This window comes from Theropithecus gelada, chromosome 7a (genome assembly GCF_003255815.1).
Source record: "Theropithecus gelada isolate Dixy chromosome 7a, Tgel_1.0, whole genome shotgun sequence".
Lineage (NCBI taxonomy): Eukaryota > Metazoa > Chordata > Mammalia > Primates > Cercopithecidae > Theropithecus > Theropithecus gelada.
The window spans coordinates 20,060,037-20,081,121 of record NC_037674.1 but is presented as its reverse complement, the minus strand read 5'-3'; the positions used below and the strand labels follow the sequence as shown (position 1 = coordinate 20,081,121).

The 21,085-nt window shown below is 39.4% G+C and overlaps 1 protein-coding gene across 2 annotated transcripts in view; it reads left to right on the top strand.

Annotated features, from left to right (window-relative positions):
• SPG11 (SPG11, spatacsin vesicle trafficking associated) overlaps window positions 1-21,085 on the top strand; it is a 104,536-nt gene that overhangs the window by 6,008 nt on the left and 77,443 nt on the right. For both annotated transcript variants that reach the window (XM_025389760.1, XM_025389759.1), the window contains exons 4-7: window positions 609-810; window positions 5,621-5,758; window positions 5,949-6,397; window positions 8,558-8,703. In XM_025389760.1, coding sequence (XP_025245545.1) covers window positions 609-810; window positions 5,621-5,758; window positions 5,949-6,397; window positions 8,558-8,703 — 935 coding nt within the window. The remainder of the gene's footprint in view (window positions 1-608; window positions 811-5,620; window positions 5,759-5,948; window positions 6,398-8,557; window positions 8,704-21,085) is intronic.

Below are 21,085 nucleotides of genomic sequence, written 5' to 3'. Positions count from 1 at the left end.
CATGGGCCGCCATGCCCAGCTAATTTTTATTACTTTAGATTTAAAAGCTGATACTCAGTTCAGTCATTGGAGAAGTTTTAAGGATGTTTGTTACAACTTTAGTTGTTCCAACTTTCAACCTTAAATTTTATGAAGTCTCAATACAGATCAGATATTTCTGATGAAAATTTAGTATCCAAATTAAGATGTGCTGTAAGTGTAAAATACCAGACTCTGAACATTTATACAAGAGAAAGAACATAAAATGCCTCAGTTTTTATACGGACTGCATGTTGATAATACTTTAGATAGACAGTATTGGGTTGCATAAAATATATTAGGTTTACCTCATCTCTTAGCCAGTGCTGTTAGAAAATAGTAGTGCCTCTGGGCGTGGCCCACAGTAGATGTTCAGCAGGTATTGTTGAAGAACTTGGTATCAGGTTCTTTATTGTACCACCAACTTCATAGTCATCTGATTGTTATAATGGGGACTTGCCTCAGTTTTCAGTCTTCTTGTTACACCTACAAAATTGGAGTGATAAAGTCTATAGCTTTATCCCAACCTGTGCTTTAAATGGTTAGTCATACTTATAAAACTGGCATTTTCTTTTAACTCTAACTCAAAGACATTTTTGATGTTGTGGATGGTACGTATGTAGCTCATGTGGATTTAGCACTTCACGAAGAAGATATGTGTAATGAGCAGCAACAGGAGCCAGCCAAGATTTCTTCATTTACTTCACTGAAAGTGTCTCAAGACCTCGATGTTGTAGTGATTGTCAGTTCATCCAACTCTGCAATTGCTCTTAACTTAAATTTGTATTTCAGGTATGTAGATGATGGCAGTTTCTAATATGAGGTAAATAATTGACTGATAAGAGGTTAAAAATATCCTTGTTAGTTTGTTTTTTTTTTTTAAACTAGTGTTTCTTTTTCTATTCAGTTATATCATGTTCTAGCTAATACATTGTAAAGTAGTTATGGAATAATATATATAAATGACCACTGGCCACCTTTGTATTTTTGCATATGCATCAAAGTTTTGATTTTGACTTATGTGTTATCATATATGGGTTATGTCATGTAAATCAAAATTACACAATTTTAAACCACAGTTTAGCACTTAATTGTATAGACATATTATTTCCCTAATTTTCTCATGTTTCCCATAGTTTATAAGCTCCTTGAGAACCCAAATTCATGATTTGTTCTGTAAATTCATCGTCAATGACTTTTTCTTCCAGTTTACCTTAGCTTTCCACCTCCACAGCCATACCCAAGGCTTTGTCAGTATTTGAAGTCGGCCCACCCCCAAGTCACTACTTTTTACATCTCAGTCTCTGACCACAACGTCCCAAACTTTCCAGCTTGCTTACTCAAGTACTCCCACTTCACCTATCCTCTGACCTCACTGGAATTTCCAATTCATTGACCTTCTACTCTTCACCCCCTCCTATCTTCACTTCCCTGTCTTTCCAGCATAGATTCTGTGATTCATCATACCAGTTACTTTCTTGCATGTACTCTGAACTCTTGCTCCTGCCCTGTGATAGCACTTGGTCTGGCACAATTTCAACCCTGATTGAAATCTTTTTTTCTGCCTTCACAGTGTCTACAGTCAGGCAGCTGAGTACTTGTAGAAAACAACAAAAGAAAATTGGTACCACTCTAGGTTCACACTTAGTATCTTTAATTGGTCTTAATGTTGCTTGGAAATTTTACAGTGATTTTTCATGAGCCCATTCTTTACAACCGTATTTTTAAACCTTCTCTATTTTCCTCAAACCTCCATTAATCTCTTTATTCCCAACTTTTCTTGGATGACCTTGCCTCCTATGAAGGCCTATCCCTCTGTGTATGCTTTAGATCCTATTCCTTCCATCCTTCTTAGGGGCCTTTCTCCATTTCTTCTTTTTTATATAGTTGTCATCTTTATCCACAGTTACACTTTCTCCTGGTCAATTGTGGTTCAGAAATATTACATACGCTAAGATATTTTAAGAAAGACTACATTCACATAACTTTTATTACAGTGTATTTTTGTAATTGTCCTATTGTTAGTTATTACTCACTGTGCCTAATTTATAAATTAAACTTTATTATAGGTATGTATGCATAGGAAAAAACAGTACAGTTGACCCTTGAACAACTTGGGGATGCCAACCCCCTGCACAATCAAGATGCCACATGTGACTTTTGACTCCCCCAAAACTTAGCTACTAATAGCCTACTGTTGACCAGAAACCTTACTGATAACATCAACAGTTGGTTAACACATATTTTGTATGTTATATGTATTATACTGTATTCTTACAATAAAGTGATCTACAGAAAAGAAAATCTTAAGAGAAAATACATGTACAATACTGTACTGTATTGATACTCTACATAATCTGTTTACAAGATGAGTAGTCTGTCTGAAAAGGCAAGCAACCACATCAACATACCTCAACCCATGGTACATGTCAGGCAATTCATGTTTTTTTTACAATGTCATGACTTTTCTCTGCTTGGGAGCACTTCCAGCATTACATTTCATATGGGTCCCATGGTGTTATTCAAGGTTATGGTATGGTACGAAACATGATGAAAATACATGAGAACCACAAGAAATCACTTTTTAAAAATTATGTTACTATTTTAGAGACAGGATCTTGCTATGTTGCCCAGGCTGGACTCATATTCCTGGGCCCAAGCAGTCCTCCAGCTCAGCCTCCCGAGTAGCTGGAACTATACGTTCACCCACCGTGCCAGCTAGAGAGATCACTTTTTACTGTGATACATAATTTGCTGGAGAGAAGAACTGCTCACACAGAGATTATTAGTATCACATGGCATTTTAAGCAGATATTTACAACACTAGGGCTCACTGCAATGGCAACAGGAAGTGGCTATGAGATTATTACAGCAGTATAGTATATACTACAGCTAATTATATATAGTTATTTAATACTGCATCTTGACATTTGTTTACATTTTCTTTGGCTTTGAATGGTATCATGTACAGTCTGTAAGTGTGTATGTAGGTTCTGATAAATGTTAACTTTTTTTTTTTCTTTTTTGAGATGGAGTTTCGCTCTCGTTTTCCAGGATGGAGGGCAATGGTGTGATCTCAGCTCACTGCAACCTCCACCTCCTGGGTTCAAGCGATTCTCCTGTCTCAGTCTCCTGAGTAGCTGGGATTACAGGCGCCCCACCACCACACCCGGTAATTTTTGGTATTTTTAGTAGAAACGGGGTTTCACCACATTGGCCAGGCTGGTCTCGAACTCATGACCTCAGGTGATCCGACCACCTTGGCCTCCCAAAATGCTGGAATTACAGGCATGAGCACCCAGCCAGTCTTAACTTTTTATGCCAAGTTTGTGGTTTTGGTTTTTTTAAAATTTTGAGACGGAGTCTTGCTCTATTGCCCAGGTTGGACTGCAGTGGTACAATCTCGGCTCACTGCAACCTCCACCTCCTGAGGTCAAGTGATTCTCCTGTCTCAGCCTCCCAAGTAGCCGGGAGTACAGGCGTGTGCCACCAAGCCCAGCTAATTTTTGTGTTTTCAGTAGAAACGGGGTTTTGCCATGTTAGCCAGGCTGGTCTTGAACTCCTGACCTCAAGTGATCCACCTGCCTCAGCCTCCCAAGGTGCTGGGATTACAGGCATGAGCCACTGTGCCCGGCCAATTTGTGCATAATTTATGGTAGAAAATGATAGAGTAGGATCTATGTAACTTTTATGCATTCATGACATACCTGGCTTAATCTTGATTTTAAAAAATATCTCTAGGCTAAACTGAGCATGGTAGTACATGCCTATGGTCTCAGCTACTCTGGAGGCTGAGGCAGGAGGATTGCTTGAGTCCAGGAGATCAAGGCTACAGTGAGCTGTCATTGCACCACTGTACTCCAGCCTGGGCAACAGAGCAAGACCCTGTCTGAAAAAAATATATTTCTAGGCTACATGGTTCATTTGTGAGTTTAAACAAATTGTTGCAAATCTCTAAAAATTTTTCCAATATATTTTTGGGAAAAAAACATCATATAAGTGGACCCATGGAGTTCAAACCTGTGATATTCAAGGGTCAACTGTATGTATAGGGTTTGGTACTATCTGCAGTTTCAGGTACCTACTGTGTGTCTTGAATGTATCCGCTGTGGATAAGAGGGGACTGCTGTGTCTCCAACTTCTTTTTGGTATTAGATCCACATCCAGTTAATCATCAGATCCTAGCCATTCTGTCTTCTAAATGTTTTTGTTTGTCCACTTTTCTCAACTCTTCCGTCGTCACTCTAATCTATGCCACCATCATCTCTTAATTGAACTACTTTAATAGTTTCCTACTTGATCTCCTCATGCCTATTCTTACCCCCTGAAATCCATCCACAATAGAGTAGCTAGAGTGATGTTGTTAAAATGCATATTTTATCAGAGGTGTAGCCAGGCATTAACATCTGGGGCAGGGGTATCTACCTTTTATTTTGTTGATGGGGGAACTATTTTCTCATTCATCTTCTCATTTTCACCCTACCTTCTCTTTTTTTCATCATCATCCTGGGACAGTGTCATATGGTTGTGCCAACAAATTACCTTCAAGTTGTTTAAAGGATTAATATTTAATAATGCAAGTGCTCGAGGAGATAAAATCCTTCCCCTTGTTCCCTTAGCTACTCTTCTGCCTCTGTTCATATTGCTTTTCTGCTTAAAAGCCTTCTTCAGGTCCCTTTTCCCCCTCAGATAAAAGTTTAAAATTCTTAATAGCCTTTGGGGCCCTGAACCATCTTTCTAGCCTCATCCCATTCCATCTTCTCATTTTTCCTATACGTTAGCCACCCTAGCCTTCTTTGTTTCTCAAATGTAACAGCCCCCCCTTTTCCACATATACTCTCCCACCTATAGCCACACACATACTTTGCCTTCTAGTTCTTATACATTCCTCTGGTCTAAGCCTAAATCTTACTTTGTGGTGGCAGTATAATGAGTGATTTTAAAATCTGCACTAGAGGCCGAGGCAGGCGGATCACTTGAGGTCAGGAGTTTGAGACCAGCTTGGCCAATATATGGTAAAACCCCATCTCTACTAAAAATACAAAAATAAGCCAGGTGTGGTGTCATGCACCTGTAGTCCCAGCTACTCAGGAGGCTAAGACAGGAGAATTGCTTGAACCTGGGAGGCAGAGGTTGCAGTGAACTGAGATTGTGCCACTGCACTCCAGCCTGGGTGACAGAGTGAGACTCTGTCTCAAAAAAAAACAAAAAAAACTAGACTTGATGGTCATATTAGTCTGTTTCAAAGTGTTTCTGAACCTTAGTTTCCAAATCTATAAGATGAGGTTATATTTACCTCACAGGGTTGTTGAGAGGCTTAAATAAGAGTTTGTGTGAAGTGTTTAGCGTAACATCTGAAATATAGTAGACAGTAAGTGTTCTTATTGCTTTATCAAGCTAACTGCCCTTAATAGAATAAAATTCTTACAGTTGACTTTATTACTGCGGCATAAGCAAGGGAGATAAGGAGTTCCTTTCTGGGGAATTTGTTGTCCATACTATTCCTTCTCTGTAGTCTCTTATTTTTAACAGGAGCAATAGTAACACAAATTTGGGTTTGATCATCATTTTTTCATATGGCTATCATTATTTTTAAATGTAGGCAACACCCAGGACACCTACTGTGTGAAAGAACACTAGAAGACCTTCCTATTCAAGGACCTAAGGGGATAGATGAAGATGATCCTGTTAACTCTGCCTACAACATGAAACTGACCAAGTTTTCTTTCCAAATTGATAGGTACAGAAATTTCCTTTTCATTTAGTTTATTGTTCCTATTTTTTATCATGCTGACACTGTACCCTTTCATTAAAGGTCTTTATTTGGTAGATACTTTTTTTTCTTAAGAACGTCTTTGCCCTGGTTTAGTGTTTCACATAGTGCCTTTTACTGTGACAGGTGTTAAGTTATATTTTACCTTGTTTTCCAGGTCTTGGAAAGCCCAACTGTCATCATTGAATGAAACAATAAAGAACTCCAAACTGGAGGTTTCCTGTTGTGCTCCGTGGTTCCAGGATATTTTGCATTCAGAGTCACCTGAATCTGGTAACCACAGTACAAGTGTGCAGAGCTGGGCTTTCATTCCACAGGACATAATACATGGGCAATATAATTTTCTACGGAAAGATCATGCCAAGACCAGTGATCCAGGAAGATCATGGAAGATAATGCACATCGGTGAACAAGAGGAACCCATAGATCTTAAATGTGTGTCTGTGACAGGATTCACTGCACTGTTTACTTGGGAAGTGGAAAGGATGGGCTATACCATTACCCTCTGGGATTTGGAGAACCAGGGCATGCAGTGTTTTTCCCTTGGCAGAAAGTGTATTCCTGTAGACAGTAGTGGAGAGCAGCAACTGTGCTTTGTTTTGACAGGTGAGACTGTCTTGTATCAGACTGAAATTCACCATTGCTGAGATGTATGCTTTCCTACTGTATTTTGCTTCTGCCTCAGTGCCTGCCTCACCTTTAAGTGGTATTGTAATTGTTTATAGAGGAAGGTTCTTGTTATTCTTGGTAATAGTGTCTCATATGTTTGGCTTTTAATTAACATCATTTCTGCCCAGCTAAATGCTAAGATACTAAGTCAGAGAAAGTTTGAGAGAAATGAAGTTTATTATTATTATTTTTTTTAACTCAAAGAGTCTTCGTTTGACTTGACAAGCAGAGGTTGTAAGCTAGCTGTTCATGGGCCATGTATGAACTGCATATTTATTTTGCTTGGCTTGCACTGTCTAGGCTTTTAAAAAAGATTGTAAACATTCATAATTAGAGGGTTTCACACAAATTCTAATTTCCAGCTGTTACTGAAAATTATAAGATCTGGCAACACTGGGCCTGCATTCCTGCATAGTTAACTTACGGGTTGGAGCTGTGTTTCAATCATTCTCTTAGATGGGCCATTTTATTTCTCTCTCTTTTTTTTAAATTTTTTTTTTTAGACAGAGTCTCACTCTCGCCCAGGCTGGAGTGCAGTGGTGCGATCTTGGCTCACTGCAACCTCCACCTCCCTCCAGAGTAGCTGGGACTACAGGCACGCACCACCACGCCCAGCTAATTTTTGTATTTTTAGTAGAGATGAGGTCTCGCAGTGCTGACCAGACTGGTCTCAAATGCCTGACCTCAAACAGTCCACCTGCCTCAGCCTCCCAAAGTGCTGGGATTATAGGTGTGAGCCACCACGCCTGGCTGTACTTTCATTTTTTAATAGAGGTGAGGTCTCACTACCTTGCCCAGGTTGGTCTCAAACTCCTGAGCTCAAGTGATCCTCCCAGCTTTGCCTCCCAAAGTGCTAGGATTACAGGCGTGAGCCACTATGCCTGGCATGAGCCATTTTATTTCTGATTAGGTTTTTCTTTCACTTCTCTCACTACCTGCTAGGCCCCTGTAGGCATGGGACATTTTGATATTTCAGATATGTATTCATTCACTGCAGAATCTGTCTTCTACAAAGGTATTGAATGTTGTAATTGGAATTAACCATGTGTTTCTTCTGTACTCAAATTTTGGTAGTCTTGTATTTCTATGTGTCAGGAATAAGCTGTGAATTATTTTATAATGATAAACCAGAAATCTGACATCTCTAAGTGATTAAAGGTTCCATGATTGGTTATGCAAGATAATATAAAGTAGAAATGTGGGATTTAGTGCTTTTTTTTTTTTTTTTTCCTGATATGGAGTCTCCCTGACTGGAGTGCAATGGTGTGATCTCGGCTCACTGCCCTCCGCCTCCCAAGTTCAAGCGATTCTCCTGCCTCAGCCTCCAGTAGCTGGGATTACAGGCGCCTGCCACCACACCCAGCTAAATTTTTGTTTATTTTTGGTAGAGATGGGGTTTCATCATGTTGACCAGGCTGGTCCCAAACTCCTGACCTCAGGTGATCTGCCCACCTTGGCCTCCCAAAGTGCTGATATTACAGGCAGGAGCCACTGTGCCCAGCCAATTTGTGCTATTTCATAAAATGCATTGCTCTTAAAAGAATTTGCCTTGTGGTCAGTGTTTTAAAGATAAATTTTCTTGGTGGGTGCCGTGGCTCATGCCTGTAATCAAAGCACTTTGGGAGGCCAAGGTGGGAGGATCACTTGAAGCCAGGAGTTTGAGACCAGCCTGGGAAACAAAGTGAAACCCTATTGCTACAAAATAATTTAAAAATTTTTTTAAATTAGCAAAACAATTTTTAAAAAATTAGCTGGGTGTGATGGCACGAAGCTGTAATTCCGGCTACTCCAGAGGCTAAGGTGGGAGGATTGCTTGAGGCCAGGAGTCTGAGGCTGCAGTGAGCTATGATCACACCACTGCCCTCCAGCCTGGGCAATGGAGGGAGACTCTCTCCAAAAAGGAAAAACCCAAAAAACTCTTCTTTAAAAATGTTGAAAAATCATGATGAGTTAATTAAGGTCATTTTAGTACGTGATATCCAGTAAATATATTTGTAATTATAGTACTGAAGTATTGGGTAATTAAAAATTAATTCCTAAATCATAATCCTAAGATCTAATCTAATTTATTAAAGCTAACTTTTATTTTTCCTATAGAGAAAGGACTCTCTCTGATTTTGTTTGGTTTGACACAAGAAGAGTTTTTAAACAGACTCATGATCCATGGAAGTGCCAGCACTGTGGACATTCTTTGTCATCTCAATGGCTGGGGGAGGTGCTCCATTCCCATACATGCACTAGAGGTAACAGAATCAAATGCCCATAGAACATTACTTAATTATTTTGTGTTATATGCTTTTATTCGATTTAGGATTTGAGAGAATTCATTTAATTTAGCAACAAAAAGAACTATGGCCTTTGCATATCTATTTAAACAGTTCTGGCTGTTTCAGTACCCTAACTCAACTTTTTGGCTTTATACGATACAAGATTATAGTAGATGGTAAGAAAAAGGTACAGGAAATGGAGGCAACATTAAGTTAATGAGACTAAATGAAGTGGAAATAAGTTATGGAAAGCTTGAACAGTAATGATCTTTTATTCCTACCTTATGCTTCCTACTTTTTTTTTTTTTTTTTTGACACAGGGTCTCACTCTGTTGCCCAGGCTGGAGTGCAGTAGTACAATCTAGACTCATTGCAACCTCCGCCTCCTGGTGCAAGTGATTCTCCCACCTCAGCCTCCCCAGTAGCTAGGACTGCAGGCACACATCACCATGCCCAGCTAATTTTTGTATTTTTTGGTAGAGGCAGGGTTTTGCCTTGTTGGCCATGGCTGGTCTCGAACTCCTAATTTCAAGTGATTCGCTCGCTGTGTCCCAGAGTGCTGGAATAAGAGAAGTGAGCCACTGCACGCGGCCTGCTTCCTACTATTCTAATCCAACTTCAGAAGAGACATAACCTGAATTTATGTAGCATTTTATAATTCACAAACACTCTTTTACATGCAATATCTAATTTTGTCCCAAAATAACCACATGAGACAGATTGGGTAGTTTATATTATTTTTATTTTGCAGATGAAGAAACTTAGGCTCTCAGTGATTGAGTGGGTGACCCAGAGCCATATTAATAAAGACAGGAGCTAGAATCAAGGGCAGGGTACCTTTTGCTATACCACACAGTCCCTGAAGTTAATAATGTTATGTGCCAATTTCTTTAAATGACAGCTTTATTGAGATATAATCACATACCCATAAAATTCACCCTTTTCAAGTGTACAACTCAATGGCCTTTGGTATATTCAGAGTTGTGCAGCCATCATCACTAATTCAGAACATTTTCATCACCTCAAAAAGAAACTCCATAACCATTAGTGGCCACTCCCTATTTCCTGTTGTCTCCACATCTTAAACACCAATCTACTTTCTGACTAGATTTTTCTATTCTGGACATTTCATGTAAATGGAATTATAAAATATGTGACCTTTGTGACTGGCATGTTTGACCTAGCATGTTTTCAAAGTTCATGTTGTAGCATGCGTCACTACAACTTCATTCATTTTTATGGCTGAATATTCCATTTTATCAATATATACTGCTTTTTGTTTATCCATTCATCAGCTGATGGACATTTGGGTTGTCTCCACTTTCTGGCCATTATGAATAATCCTGCTATGGACATTTGTGTACAAGCTTTTGTGTTGACATATGTCTTCATTTCTCTTGGGTATATACCTAGCTGTGGAATTACTGGGTCATTTATTATTTTTGGGGAATCCCCAAACTCTTTTCCACAGTTAATGCACCATTTTACATGCCCATCAGCAATATATGAGGGTTCTGCTAGCTGCACATCTTAGCTAACACTTGTTGTCTGTTTTTTATTCTAGCCATCCTAGTCAGTGTGAACTCAAAATGAAATGGCATCTCATTGTGGTTTTCATTTGTTTTTTAATAATGACTAAACATGTTGAACATGTTTTCATATGCTTATTGGCTATTTGTGTGTCTTCTTTGGAGAAATGTCTATTGAATTACTTTGCCCCTTTTTAGAATTAGGTTGTCTTTTTATTGAGTTCTGAGAGTTCTTTATATATTCTGGATGCTAGACCCTATGACATACATGATTTACAAATACTTTCTCCCATTCTTTGAGTTGTTATTTCACCTTCTTTTTAAATTATTTTTAACTTTTATTTTAGGTTCAGGGTACATTTGCAGGTTTGTCACATAGGTAAATTGCATATCATGGAGGTTTGGTGTACAGGTTATTTCATCACTCAGGTAATAAGCATAGTACCTGATAGGTAGTTTTCAATCCTCACCTTCCTCCTACCCTCCACCCTCAAGTAAGCCCCAGTGTCTGTTGTTCACTTCTTTTTGTTCGTGTGTACTATGTTTAGCTCCCACTTATAAGTGAGAACACCCAGTATCTGATTTTCTGTTCCTGCATTAATTCACTTAGGATAATGGCCTCTAGCTCCATCCATGTTGCTGCAAAGGACATGACCTCGTTCTTTTTTATGACTGCATAGTATTCTGTGGTGTATATGTATCACAAATTCTTTATCCAATTGATATGGTTTGACTCTGTGTCCCCAGCCAAATCTCGTCTTGAATTGTAATCCCTATGTGTCAGGGGAGGGAGGTGATTGGATCATGGGAGCAGTTTCCCCCATGCTGTTCTCGTGATAGTGAGTTCTCAAGAGATCTGATAGTTTAAAAGTGGCAGTTTTCGGCCGGGCGCGGTGGCTCAAGCCTGTAATCCCAGCACTTTGGGAGGCCGAGACGGGCGGATCACGAGGTCAGGAGATCGAGACCATCCTGGTTAATATGGTGAAACCCCGTCTCTACTAAAAAAAAAGTACAAAAAAAAAACTAGCCGGGCAAGGTGGTGGGCGCCTGTAGTCCCAGCTACTTGGGAGGCTGAGGCAGGAGAATGGCGTGAACCCGGGAGGCAGAGCTTGTAGTGAGCTGAGATCTGGCCACTGCACTCCAGCCTGGGCGATAGAGCGAGACTCTGTCTCAAAAAAAAAAAAAAAAAAAAGTGGCAGTTTTCCCCTGTGCTGTCTCTCCTGCCACCATGTAAGACATGCCTTGCTTCCCCTTCACGTTCCACTATGATTATAAGTTTCCTGAGGCCTCCTGGCCATGCAGAACTGTGAGTCAATTAAACCTCTCTTCTCAGGTAGTATATTTACAGCTGTGTGAGAACAGACTAATACACCAGTGTGCCAACCTAAATGCCAATCATGGGCATTTAGGTTGATTCCATGTCTTTGCCATTGTCAATAGTGCTGTGAGGAATATATTTGTGCATGTATCTTTATGGTAGAATGATTTATATTCCTTTGGTTATATACCCAATAATGGGATTGCTGGGTTGAATGATAGTTCTGCTTTAACTATCTTCTTTGAGAAATCGCCAAACTGCTTTCCACAATGGCTGAGCTAATTTACATTCCCACCAGCAGTGTGTAAGCTTTCCCTTTTCTCTGCAACCTCACTAGCACCTGTTATTTTTTGGCTTTTTAGTAATAGCCATTCTGACTGGTGTGAGATGGTATCTCATTGTGGTTTTGATTTGCATTTCTCTAATGATAAGTGATACTGAGCATTTTTTCATATGCCTGTTGGTCATGTGTATGTCTTCTTTTGAAAAGTGTGTGTTCATGTCTTTTGCCTACTTTTTAATGTGGTTATTTTTTGCTTGTTAATTTAAGTTCCTTATAGATCTGGATATTAGGCCTTTTTGTCAGATGCATGGTTTGCAAATATTTGGTCTTATTCTCTAGGTGGTCTGTTTACTCTATTGATAATTTATTTTGCTCTGCAGAAGCTCTTTAGTTTAATTAGGTCCCATTTGTCAATTTTTGGTTTTTGTTGCAATTGCTTTTGGCATCTTTGTCATGAAATCTTTGCCAGAGCCTATGTCCAGAATGGTATTTTCTAGGTTATCTTCCAGGGTTTTTAAAGTTTTAGGTTTTACTTTTAAGTATTTAATCAAACTTGAGTTGATTTTTGTATATGGTATAAGAAAGGGGTTCAGTTTCAATCATGTGCATATGGCTAACCATTTATCCCAGCACATTAATTGAATAGGGAGTTTGGGCATTTTAACAATATTGATTCTTCCTATCCATGAGCATGGGATGTTTTTCCATTTGTTTGTGTCATCTCTAATTTCTTTCAGCATTGTTCTGTAATTCTCATTGTAGAGACTTTTCATCTAACTGTATTTCTAGGTATTTTATTCTTTCTGTGACTTTTGTGAATGGGATTGCATTCTTTATTAGGCTCCCAACTTGGACATTGTTGGTGTATAGAAATGCTGCTGATTTTTTTTACATTGATTTTGTATCCTGAAATTTTGCTAAAGTTGTTTATCAGATCTAGGAGCTTTTGAACAGAGACTATGGGGGTGTTCTAGGTATAGAATCATGTCAGCTGCAAACAGAGATAGTTTTACTTCCTCTCTTCCTATTTGGATGCCTTATATTTCTTTCTCTTGCCTGATCTGGTAGGACATCTAGTACTATGTTGAATAGGAGTGGTGAGAGTAGACATTTTTGTCTTGTTGTGGTTCTCATGGGGAATGCTTCCAGCTTTTGCCCATTCAGTATGATGTTGGCTAAGGGTTTTTCATAAATGGCTTTTGATATTTTGAGATATGTTTCTTCAATGCCTAGTCTGTTGAGGGTTTTTAACATGAAGGGATGTTGAAGGGAGGATTACTTGAGGAGCAAGCAATGGTTTTTGTTTTTACTTCTGTTTATGTGATGAATCACATTTATTGATTGCATATGTTGAAGCAGTCTTGCATACCAGGGATAAAGCCTACTTGATTCTGTTGGATTAGCTTTTTGATGTATTGCTGGATTCAGTTTGCTAGTATTTTGTGGAGAATTTTTATATCTATATTCATTAAGGATATTGGCCTGGTTTTCTCTTTTTGTTATGTCTCTGTTTTGGTATTAGAATGATGCTGGCCTCATAGAATGAGTTGGGGAGGAGTTCCTCCTCAGTTTTTTGGGCTTTTCACCTTCTAGATGGTGTCCTTTGAAACACAAAAGTGTTTTATTCTTATGAAATCAATGTATCTTTTTTGGGGGGAAGAGGGGGTCATTTTTGCTTTTGGTGTTGAATCTAAGAAACCATTGCCTAATCTGAGATGGTGCAGATTTACTCTTAAAAGGGTTTTATAGTTTTAGCTCTTACAGTTAGGTTTCTTATGCACTTTAAGTTCAATTTCTTATATGGTATGAAGGAGGAGTCCACCTTCATTCTTTTGCATTCTTTTTTTTTTTTTTTTGAGACGGAGTCTCGCTCTATCACCCAGGCTGGAGTACAGTGGCGCAATCTCGGCTCACTGCAAGCTCCACTTCCTGGGTTCAAGTGATTCTTTTGCCTCAGCCTCCCAAGTAGCTGGGACTGCAGGTGCCCGCCACCACGCCCGGCTAATTTTTGTTTTTTTAGTAGAGACAGGGTTTCACCATGTTGGCCAGGCTGGTCTTGATCTGCTGACCTCAAGTGATCTGCTTGCCTCTGCCTCCCAAAGTGCTGGGATTACAGGCGTGAACCACCGCGCCCGGCCTCTTTTGCATTCTTTTGTGGCTCTTCAGTTGTCCCTGCACCATTCGTTGAAAAATTTATTTTTATATACTCTAAAATATCATTGTAAGAAAAATAATTAAGTCTTCTGTAACTCTACCATCCAGAAGTAATCATGTTTGCTATTTGGGTGTTATTTCCTTATAGTTATTTTTCATATGTTAATAATAAACAAGTGTTATCTCATTAATTTTCTTATTAACCCTATAGGGTTAATACTATTAGCCCCATTTTTTAGAGCAGGGAGCTGAAGCACAAAGAGGTTAGGAAATCTAATTCAGCTATACATGGGCATAGGTGGTAGCACCAGGATATTAATTCAGACAGCGCCTCTCCCTTTACACAGTGCACATGTCTCTGTGTGAATTTAATTAGTATTGCATTGTATATACAACATTGCTTTGGCCCTGGTCTCCTCCCACATAAAAATGAATGAGTAATATATATTTTAAGTGATAACAATAATAAAACAAATATTCTTGTATCCACCGTCAAGGCAAGAAATAGAATAAATTGAATGTATAATACCCTGCCCTGATCCTATTCCCTTACCTTGTCTAGCCTCAGAATTAACCACTCTTCTGAAATTTTACTTATTTTTTAATGAGACAGGGTGTTGCTCTGTCACCCAGGCTGGAGTACAGTGGTGTGATCATAGTTCACTGTAACCTTGAATTCCTGGCTCAGGTGATCCTCTTGCCTCAGCCTCCCAAGTAGCTGGGACTACAGGTGCATACAGCTGCACCCAGCTAATTTTTATTATTTATTTATTTATTTTTGTAGAAGTGGAATCTTGCTTTGTTTCCCAGGTGAGTGTCGAATTCTTGGCTTCAAGCAATCTTCCTGCTTTGGTCTCTTAAAGCACTGGGATTACAGGCGTAAGCCACCATGCCCAGCCATTCTGAAATTTTTAACCATTCTTATGATTTTCTTTTTTTTTCCATATAAATATATCCCCAAATAATCCTATTTAGTTGTAGCTAATGTTGAATTTTGCATAAAATGGAACTACTTTGTATGTGTGTGTATATATGTGTATATATATATTATATTTTACATATATATAGTTTTTTTTCTTTTCTTTTCTTTTTTTCTATATTTTTTTTTTTTTTTTTTTTGAGACGGAGTCTTACTCTGTCACCCAGGCTGGAGTGCAGTGGAACTATCTCAGCTCACTGCACCCTCCGCTTCCTGGGTTGAAGCAGTTCTCCTGCCTCAGCCTCCTGAGTAGCTGGGATTACAGACACGTGCCACTACACCTGGCAAGTTTTTGTATTTTTAGTAGATACGGGGTTTCGCCATGTTTGCCAGGCTGGTCTCGAACTCCTGACCTCAGGTGATCCTCCTGCCTTAGCCTCCCAAAGTGCTGGGATTACAGGCATGAGCCACCATGCCTGGCACTGTATATATATATTTTTAGACTCAATGTGATTTTTTTGATTCATCCATGTTTAATGTATATAACTATAGTTCATTCAGTTTTACCCCTGTATAGTATCCCACTGTATAATATGTCTTTATCCAGCTTTCTGTTGTTTCCTCTTTTTTTTTTTTTTTTTTGCTGTTACAAGTGGTGTTGCTGTAAAGTTTCTCATGTATTTGCTACAGCACATTTGCAAGGGTGTCTCTAGGGTGAAAGCAGAATTGCTGGGTCATATGGCATGCACATCTTTAATTTTATTGATAATACTCTAGTTTTCCAAAATTGTTTTATCAGTTTATGCTCTCACCAGCAGTGTATATGAGTTCTCAATGTTGCATTTTCTTGATGTTCTTGCCAGCACTTGATTTATAACATTTTTTCCAGTGTGATGATATGATGGATTTTCATTTGCATTTCCCTGATTAAGGTTTAGCGTATGTGTGTGTGTGTAAGATATTTGGATTTTTTTCTTTCATAAGTAACTGTTCAAGTTTTTTGCCTATTTTTCTTTCGGGGTATTATTCTTTTTCTTATTGGTTTGTAGTGTTGGGTATTCTCTAGATACCAATTCTTTGTTGTTTGTGTGGTGGATGTATTCTAGTCTGTGGCTTGTCTTTTTACTTAATCCATGGATTCTTTAATATAGTTCTTAATTTTAATGGAATTTAATCAGTCTTTTCCTTTATGACTAATACTGTTTGTGATATCTATCCTTAAATTATATAGTTTTTATGTTTTTTCCTAAAAGTTTTTAAATTATGAATTTTTTTTAATGCAGTGGAGAGATCTCAGCTCACAGCAATCTCTGCCTCCCAGGTTCAAGCAATTCTCCTGCCTCAGCCTTCCAAGTAGCTAGGATTACAGGCACCTACCACTACACCCAGCTATAAATTATGATTTTCATATTTAAGTTCTTTATCCATTTAAAACTTATACATGATTTTCCCATACTGATAACCATTTGTCTCAGCACTTTTTTGAAAAGTCCTGGCTGGGAGCAGTGGCTCACGCCTGTAATCCCAGCACTTTGGGAGGCTGAGGGGGGCAGATCACAAAGTCAAGAGACCAAGGCCATCCTGGCCAACATGGTGAAACCCCATCTCTACTAAAAAATACAAAAATTAGCTGGGCATGGTGGTGCGCACCTGTAGTCCCAGCTACTTGGGAGGATGAGGCAGGAGAATCGCTTGAACCCAGGAGGCGGAGGTTGCAGTGAGCCAAGATCACACCACTGCACTCCAGCCTGATGACAGAATGAGACTCCGCCTCAAAAAAAAAAGTCTTGTCTTTTACCACTGATGCCTTGAGTGTCATATATTAAGTTTCCACATATGCATGAGTTTGTTTTTGACCTCTCTATTCTGTTCATAGGTCTTTCCTTAGGCCAATTCCATCTTGCCTTTATTATCTAGGATTTTAATTAGGGCAAATTCCCTTATTCTTCAGGGGTGACTTTACTGTTGTCTGTTCCTTAATCTTTAATTTTTAGGATTAGCTTGTCAAGTTTCATGAAAAATTGTTAGGATTTATATTAGAATTACATTAAATCTATATATCAAGTTGGGAAGAAATGGCATCTTTAGGATATTTAATCTTCATATCCATAGTCTCGTCATTTTTTGGGGGGGTGGGTCTTCATTAATGTCTTTCAATAAAACATTACAGTTTTTCCAATTTTTCCATTAAAAGCTTGGCATCTTTTCCTTTATTTGTGTTGTGTGTGTTGTGTATATATTTAAATACTATATTTATTGTTTATTCTATATGTTGTTTTTTTTTTTTGAAATGGAGTCTCGCTCTCTCATCCAGGCTGGAGTGCAGTGGTGTGATCTTGACTCACTGCAACCTCCGCCTCCCGGGTTCAAGCGATTCTCCTGCCTCAGCCTCCCAAGTAGATGCAACTACAGGCACGTGCCACCGCGCCTGGCTAATTTTTTGTATTTTTAGTAGAGATGGGGTTTCACCGTGTTAGCCAGGCTGGTCTCGATCTCTTGACCTCATGATCTGCCCGCCTCGGCCTCACAAAGTGCTGGGATTACAGGTATAAGCCACTGTGCCCGACCCTAAGTGGTATTTTTTAAATTACATTTTGTTAATTGACAGTATAAGGAAATATAATTAATTTTTATGTATTGATTTTTATATCCAGCAAATTTGTTAAATTAATCCTAATAATTTATCTGTTAGATTTTATTGCGTTTTCTATATAGTTAATATGCATATAACATCAGAATAATATAGTTTTCTTTCACCTTTTCAAACCCTTGTATGTATTTTTTAACACTTTTTTTTGAGACCAAGTCTCACTCTGTCACCTAGGATGGAGTGCAGTGGCACAGTCCTGGCTCACTGCAGCCTCTGCCTCCCAGGTGCAAGGGATACTCCCATGTCAGCCTCTGAGTAGCTGGGACTACAGTTGCACACCACCACACCCAGCTAATTTTTTTATTTTTTGTAGAGACGGGGTTTTGCAGTGTGCCCCAGGCTGGTCTTAAATTCCTGACTCAAGCAATCCTCCCTCCTCAGCCTTCAAAAGTGCTGGGATTACGGGCGTGAACCACCATGCCTAGCCACCACCTTTTTTCTTAATTAGGGTACTAGAATCTCTAGTATAACATTATCCAGAAGTAATCTTTGCCTTATTCCTGAGTAGAGCACACATGTTCTCTCTCTCTCTCTCTGTCTCTCCATCTGTGTGTGTGTGTGTGTGTGTGTGTGTGTGTGTGTGTGTGTTTTAAGATACCCTTTGTAAGGTTAAGTTCTCTTATGTTCCCTGCTATGAGGTTTTATCATGAATGGGTATTGGATTTTTATCGACTGCTTATTCTGTATCTATTGAGATAATCATATGAATAATCTCCTTTAATTTGTTACTGTAATGAACCACATTAATACATTTTTATTTTTGTATTGTGAAATACAATGTGTAAAAACATACGCAGAATACAGTTTAACAAATAATAATAGTTACTATTGTAATTATTATTATTTTTGGAGACAGTCTCACTGTCACCCAGGCTGGAGTACAGTGGTGCAATCTCAGCTCACTGAAACCTCCGCAGCCTAGGTTCAAGCGATTCTCCCGCCTCAGCCTCCTTAGTAGCTGGGATTACAGGCGTGCACCCCCACACCCAACTGATTTTTGTATTTTTAGTCGAGGAGGGGTTTCGCCATGTCGACCAGCCTCGTCTTGACCTCCAGACTTCAGGTGATCCGCCCTCCTCGGCCTCCCAAAGTACTGGGATTACAGGCGTGAGCCACTGCCCCGGCTAACAAATATCAAGCAAAAACTCTTATAACCACCATCCAGGTCAAGAAATAAAACATCACAAGCATTCCAGGAGCTCCTTTGTGCCCTCTACTAGTTTAGAAATTAAATATTCACTTTCTGTTCCTTTAGAAGCTATCCTAGGAAATATAATGTACATACTTAAATTATCAGATCTAAAGTTTGTTTTTTTGTTTTGTGTGTGGTTTCTTTGTTTTTTGGTTTGTTTTATTTTGTTTTTTTGAGATGGAGTCTTACTCTGTCGCCCAGGCTGAAGTGCAGTGGCATGATCTTGGCTCACTGTAGCCTCCGCCTCCTGGGTTCAAGTGATTCTTGAGCCCCAGCCTCACGAATAGCTAGGATTACAGGTGCCTGCCCCCACGTCCAGCTAATTTTTTGTGTTTTTAGTAGAGACATTTCACCATGTTGGGCAGGCTGCTCTTGAACTCCTGACCTCAAGTGATCCACCACCCCTCGACCTCTCAAAGTGTTGGGATTACAGTCATGAGCCACCACGCCCAGCTCAGATCTACAGTTAATAACTAATTGTTTTGAATAGCACAGGTCTGTTGAATGCTTTAACTTCATTTACTCTTAGCCTATTCATGTTATTGTTGTGGGTTTTTTTTAACCACATTAGATATTATTATGTATTTAGGTTCATTTTTCACCATTTATTTTGCTTTTTAAACTTTTTGCTGAAAATGAAGACACAGACACATACATATCCTAGGCCTAGGATCATCGATATCACTGTCTTCCACCTCTCTACATCTTGTCCCACAAGACAATCTTCAGAGGCAGTAACATGCATGGAGCTATCGTCTCATATGCCTTTTTCTGGAATACCGTGAAGGACTTACCTGGGGCTGTTTTATAGCTAGCTTAAAAAAGAAATAAGTAGGAGTACATTAAACAAAAGTATAGTATAGCAAATAATAGGCTGTCGGAATTTTCAGCTCTATGATAATCTTATGGGAACCACTGTTGTAAATTTAGCCAGTTGTTGAGTGAAATATTGTTATGTGGCACATGACTACTCAGTTTTAATAAAAGTTCCATGTGCTTGAAAATTGAAAATGTATTTTCCAGCCCAGTCACAGTGGCTCACACCTGTAATCCTAGCACTTTGGGAGGCCGAGATGCGCAGATCACTTGAGTTCAGGAATTTGAGACCAGCCTGGCCAACATGCAAAAACCCCATCTCTACTAAAAATACAAAAAAATTAGCCAGATATGGTGGCTCACACCTGTAATCCCAGCTACTTGAGAGGCTGAGGTAGGAGAATCGTTTGAACCCAGGAGGTGGAGGTTGCACTGAGTGAGATTGCGGCACTGCACTCCAGCATGGGCAACAGAGCGAGATCCTGTCTCCAAAGAAAAAAAGGAAAACAAAATGTATTTTCCACTGCACTCCAGTCTGGGCAACAGAGTGAGATCCTGTCTCCAAAGAAAAAAAGGAGGCCGGGCGCGGTGGCTCAAGCCTGTAATCCCAGCACTTTGGGAGGCCGAGACGGGCGGATCACGAGGTCAGGAGATCGAGACCATCCTGGCTAACACGGTGAAACCCCGTCTCTACTAAAAAAATACAAAAAACTAGCCGGGCGAGGTGGCGGGCGCCTGTAGTCCCAGCTACTCGGGAGGCTGAGGCAGGAGAATGGCGTGAACCCGGGAGGCGGAGCTTGCAGTGAGCTGAGATCCGGCCACTGCACTCCAGCCTGGGCGACAGAGCAAGACTCCGTCTCAAAAAAAAAAAAAAAAAAAGAAAAAAAGGAAAACAAAATGTATTTTCCATGTGTCACATTGGTCTTTCAATCAGAAGTAGTTAGATAGTTGACACTTTGCTCAGTCCTTCTTAACCACTATGAGACTTTGTTACATTGTGGATAATTTCTTCATAATCTCCCAGTGCTCTAATTCTTTCTTCACTCGTGTGTAATCTGCTATTAAATACATCTGTTTCTAATTTAAATTTTTATTTTTGGAATTACTATTTGGTCATTGTTTTTATATGTGTGATTTTGAAAATTTTTAAATCTACAGAAAAACTTCGAAAATTAGTAAAATGAACATTAAGTTAAATTTCACCTAGATTAACCAACTATTATTAACATTTTACCACATTTGTGTCTTTTTTTTTTTTTTTTGAGATGGAGTCTTGCTCTGTCGCCCACCCTGGAGTGCAATGACGTGATCTCCGCTCACTGCAACCCCCACCTCCTGGGTTCAAGCGATTCTCCTCCCTTAGCCTCCAGAGTAGCTGGGATTACAGGTGTGCACCACCAGGCCTGGCTAATTTTTGTATTTTTAGTAGAGATGGGATTTTACCATGTTGGCCAGGCTGGTCTCAAACTCCTAACCTCAAGTGACCTGCCCACCTCC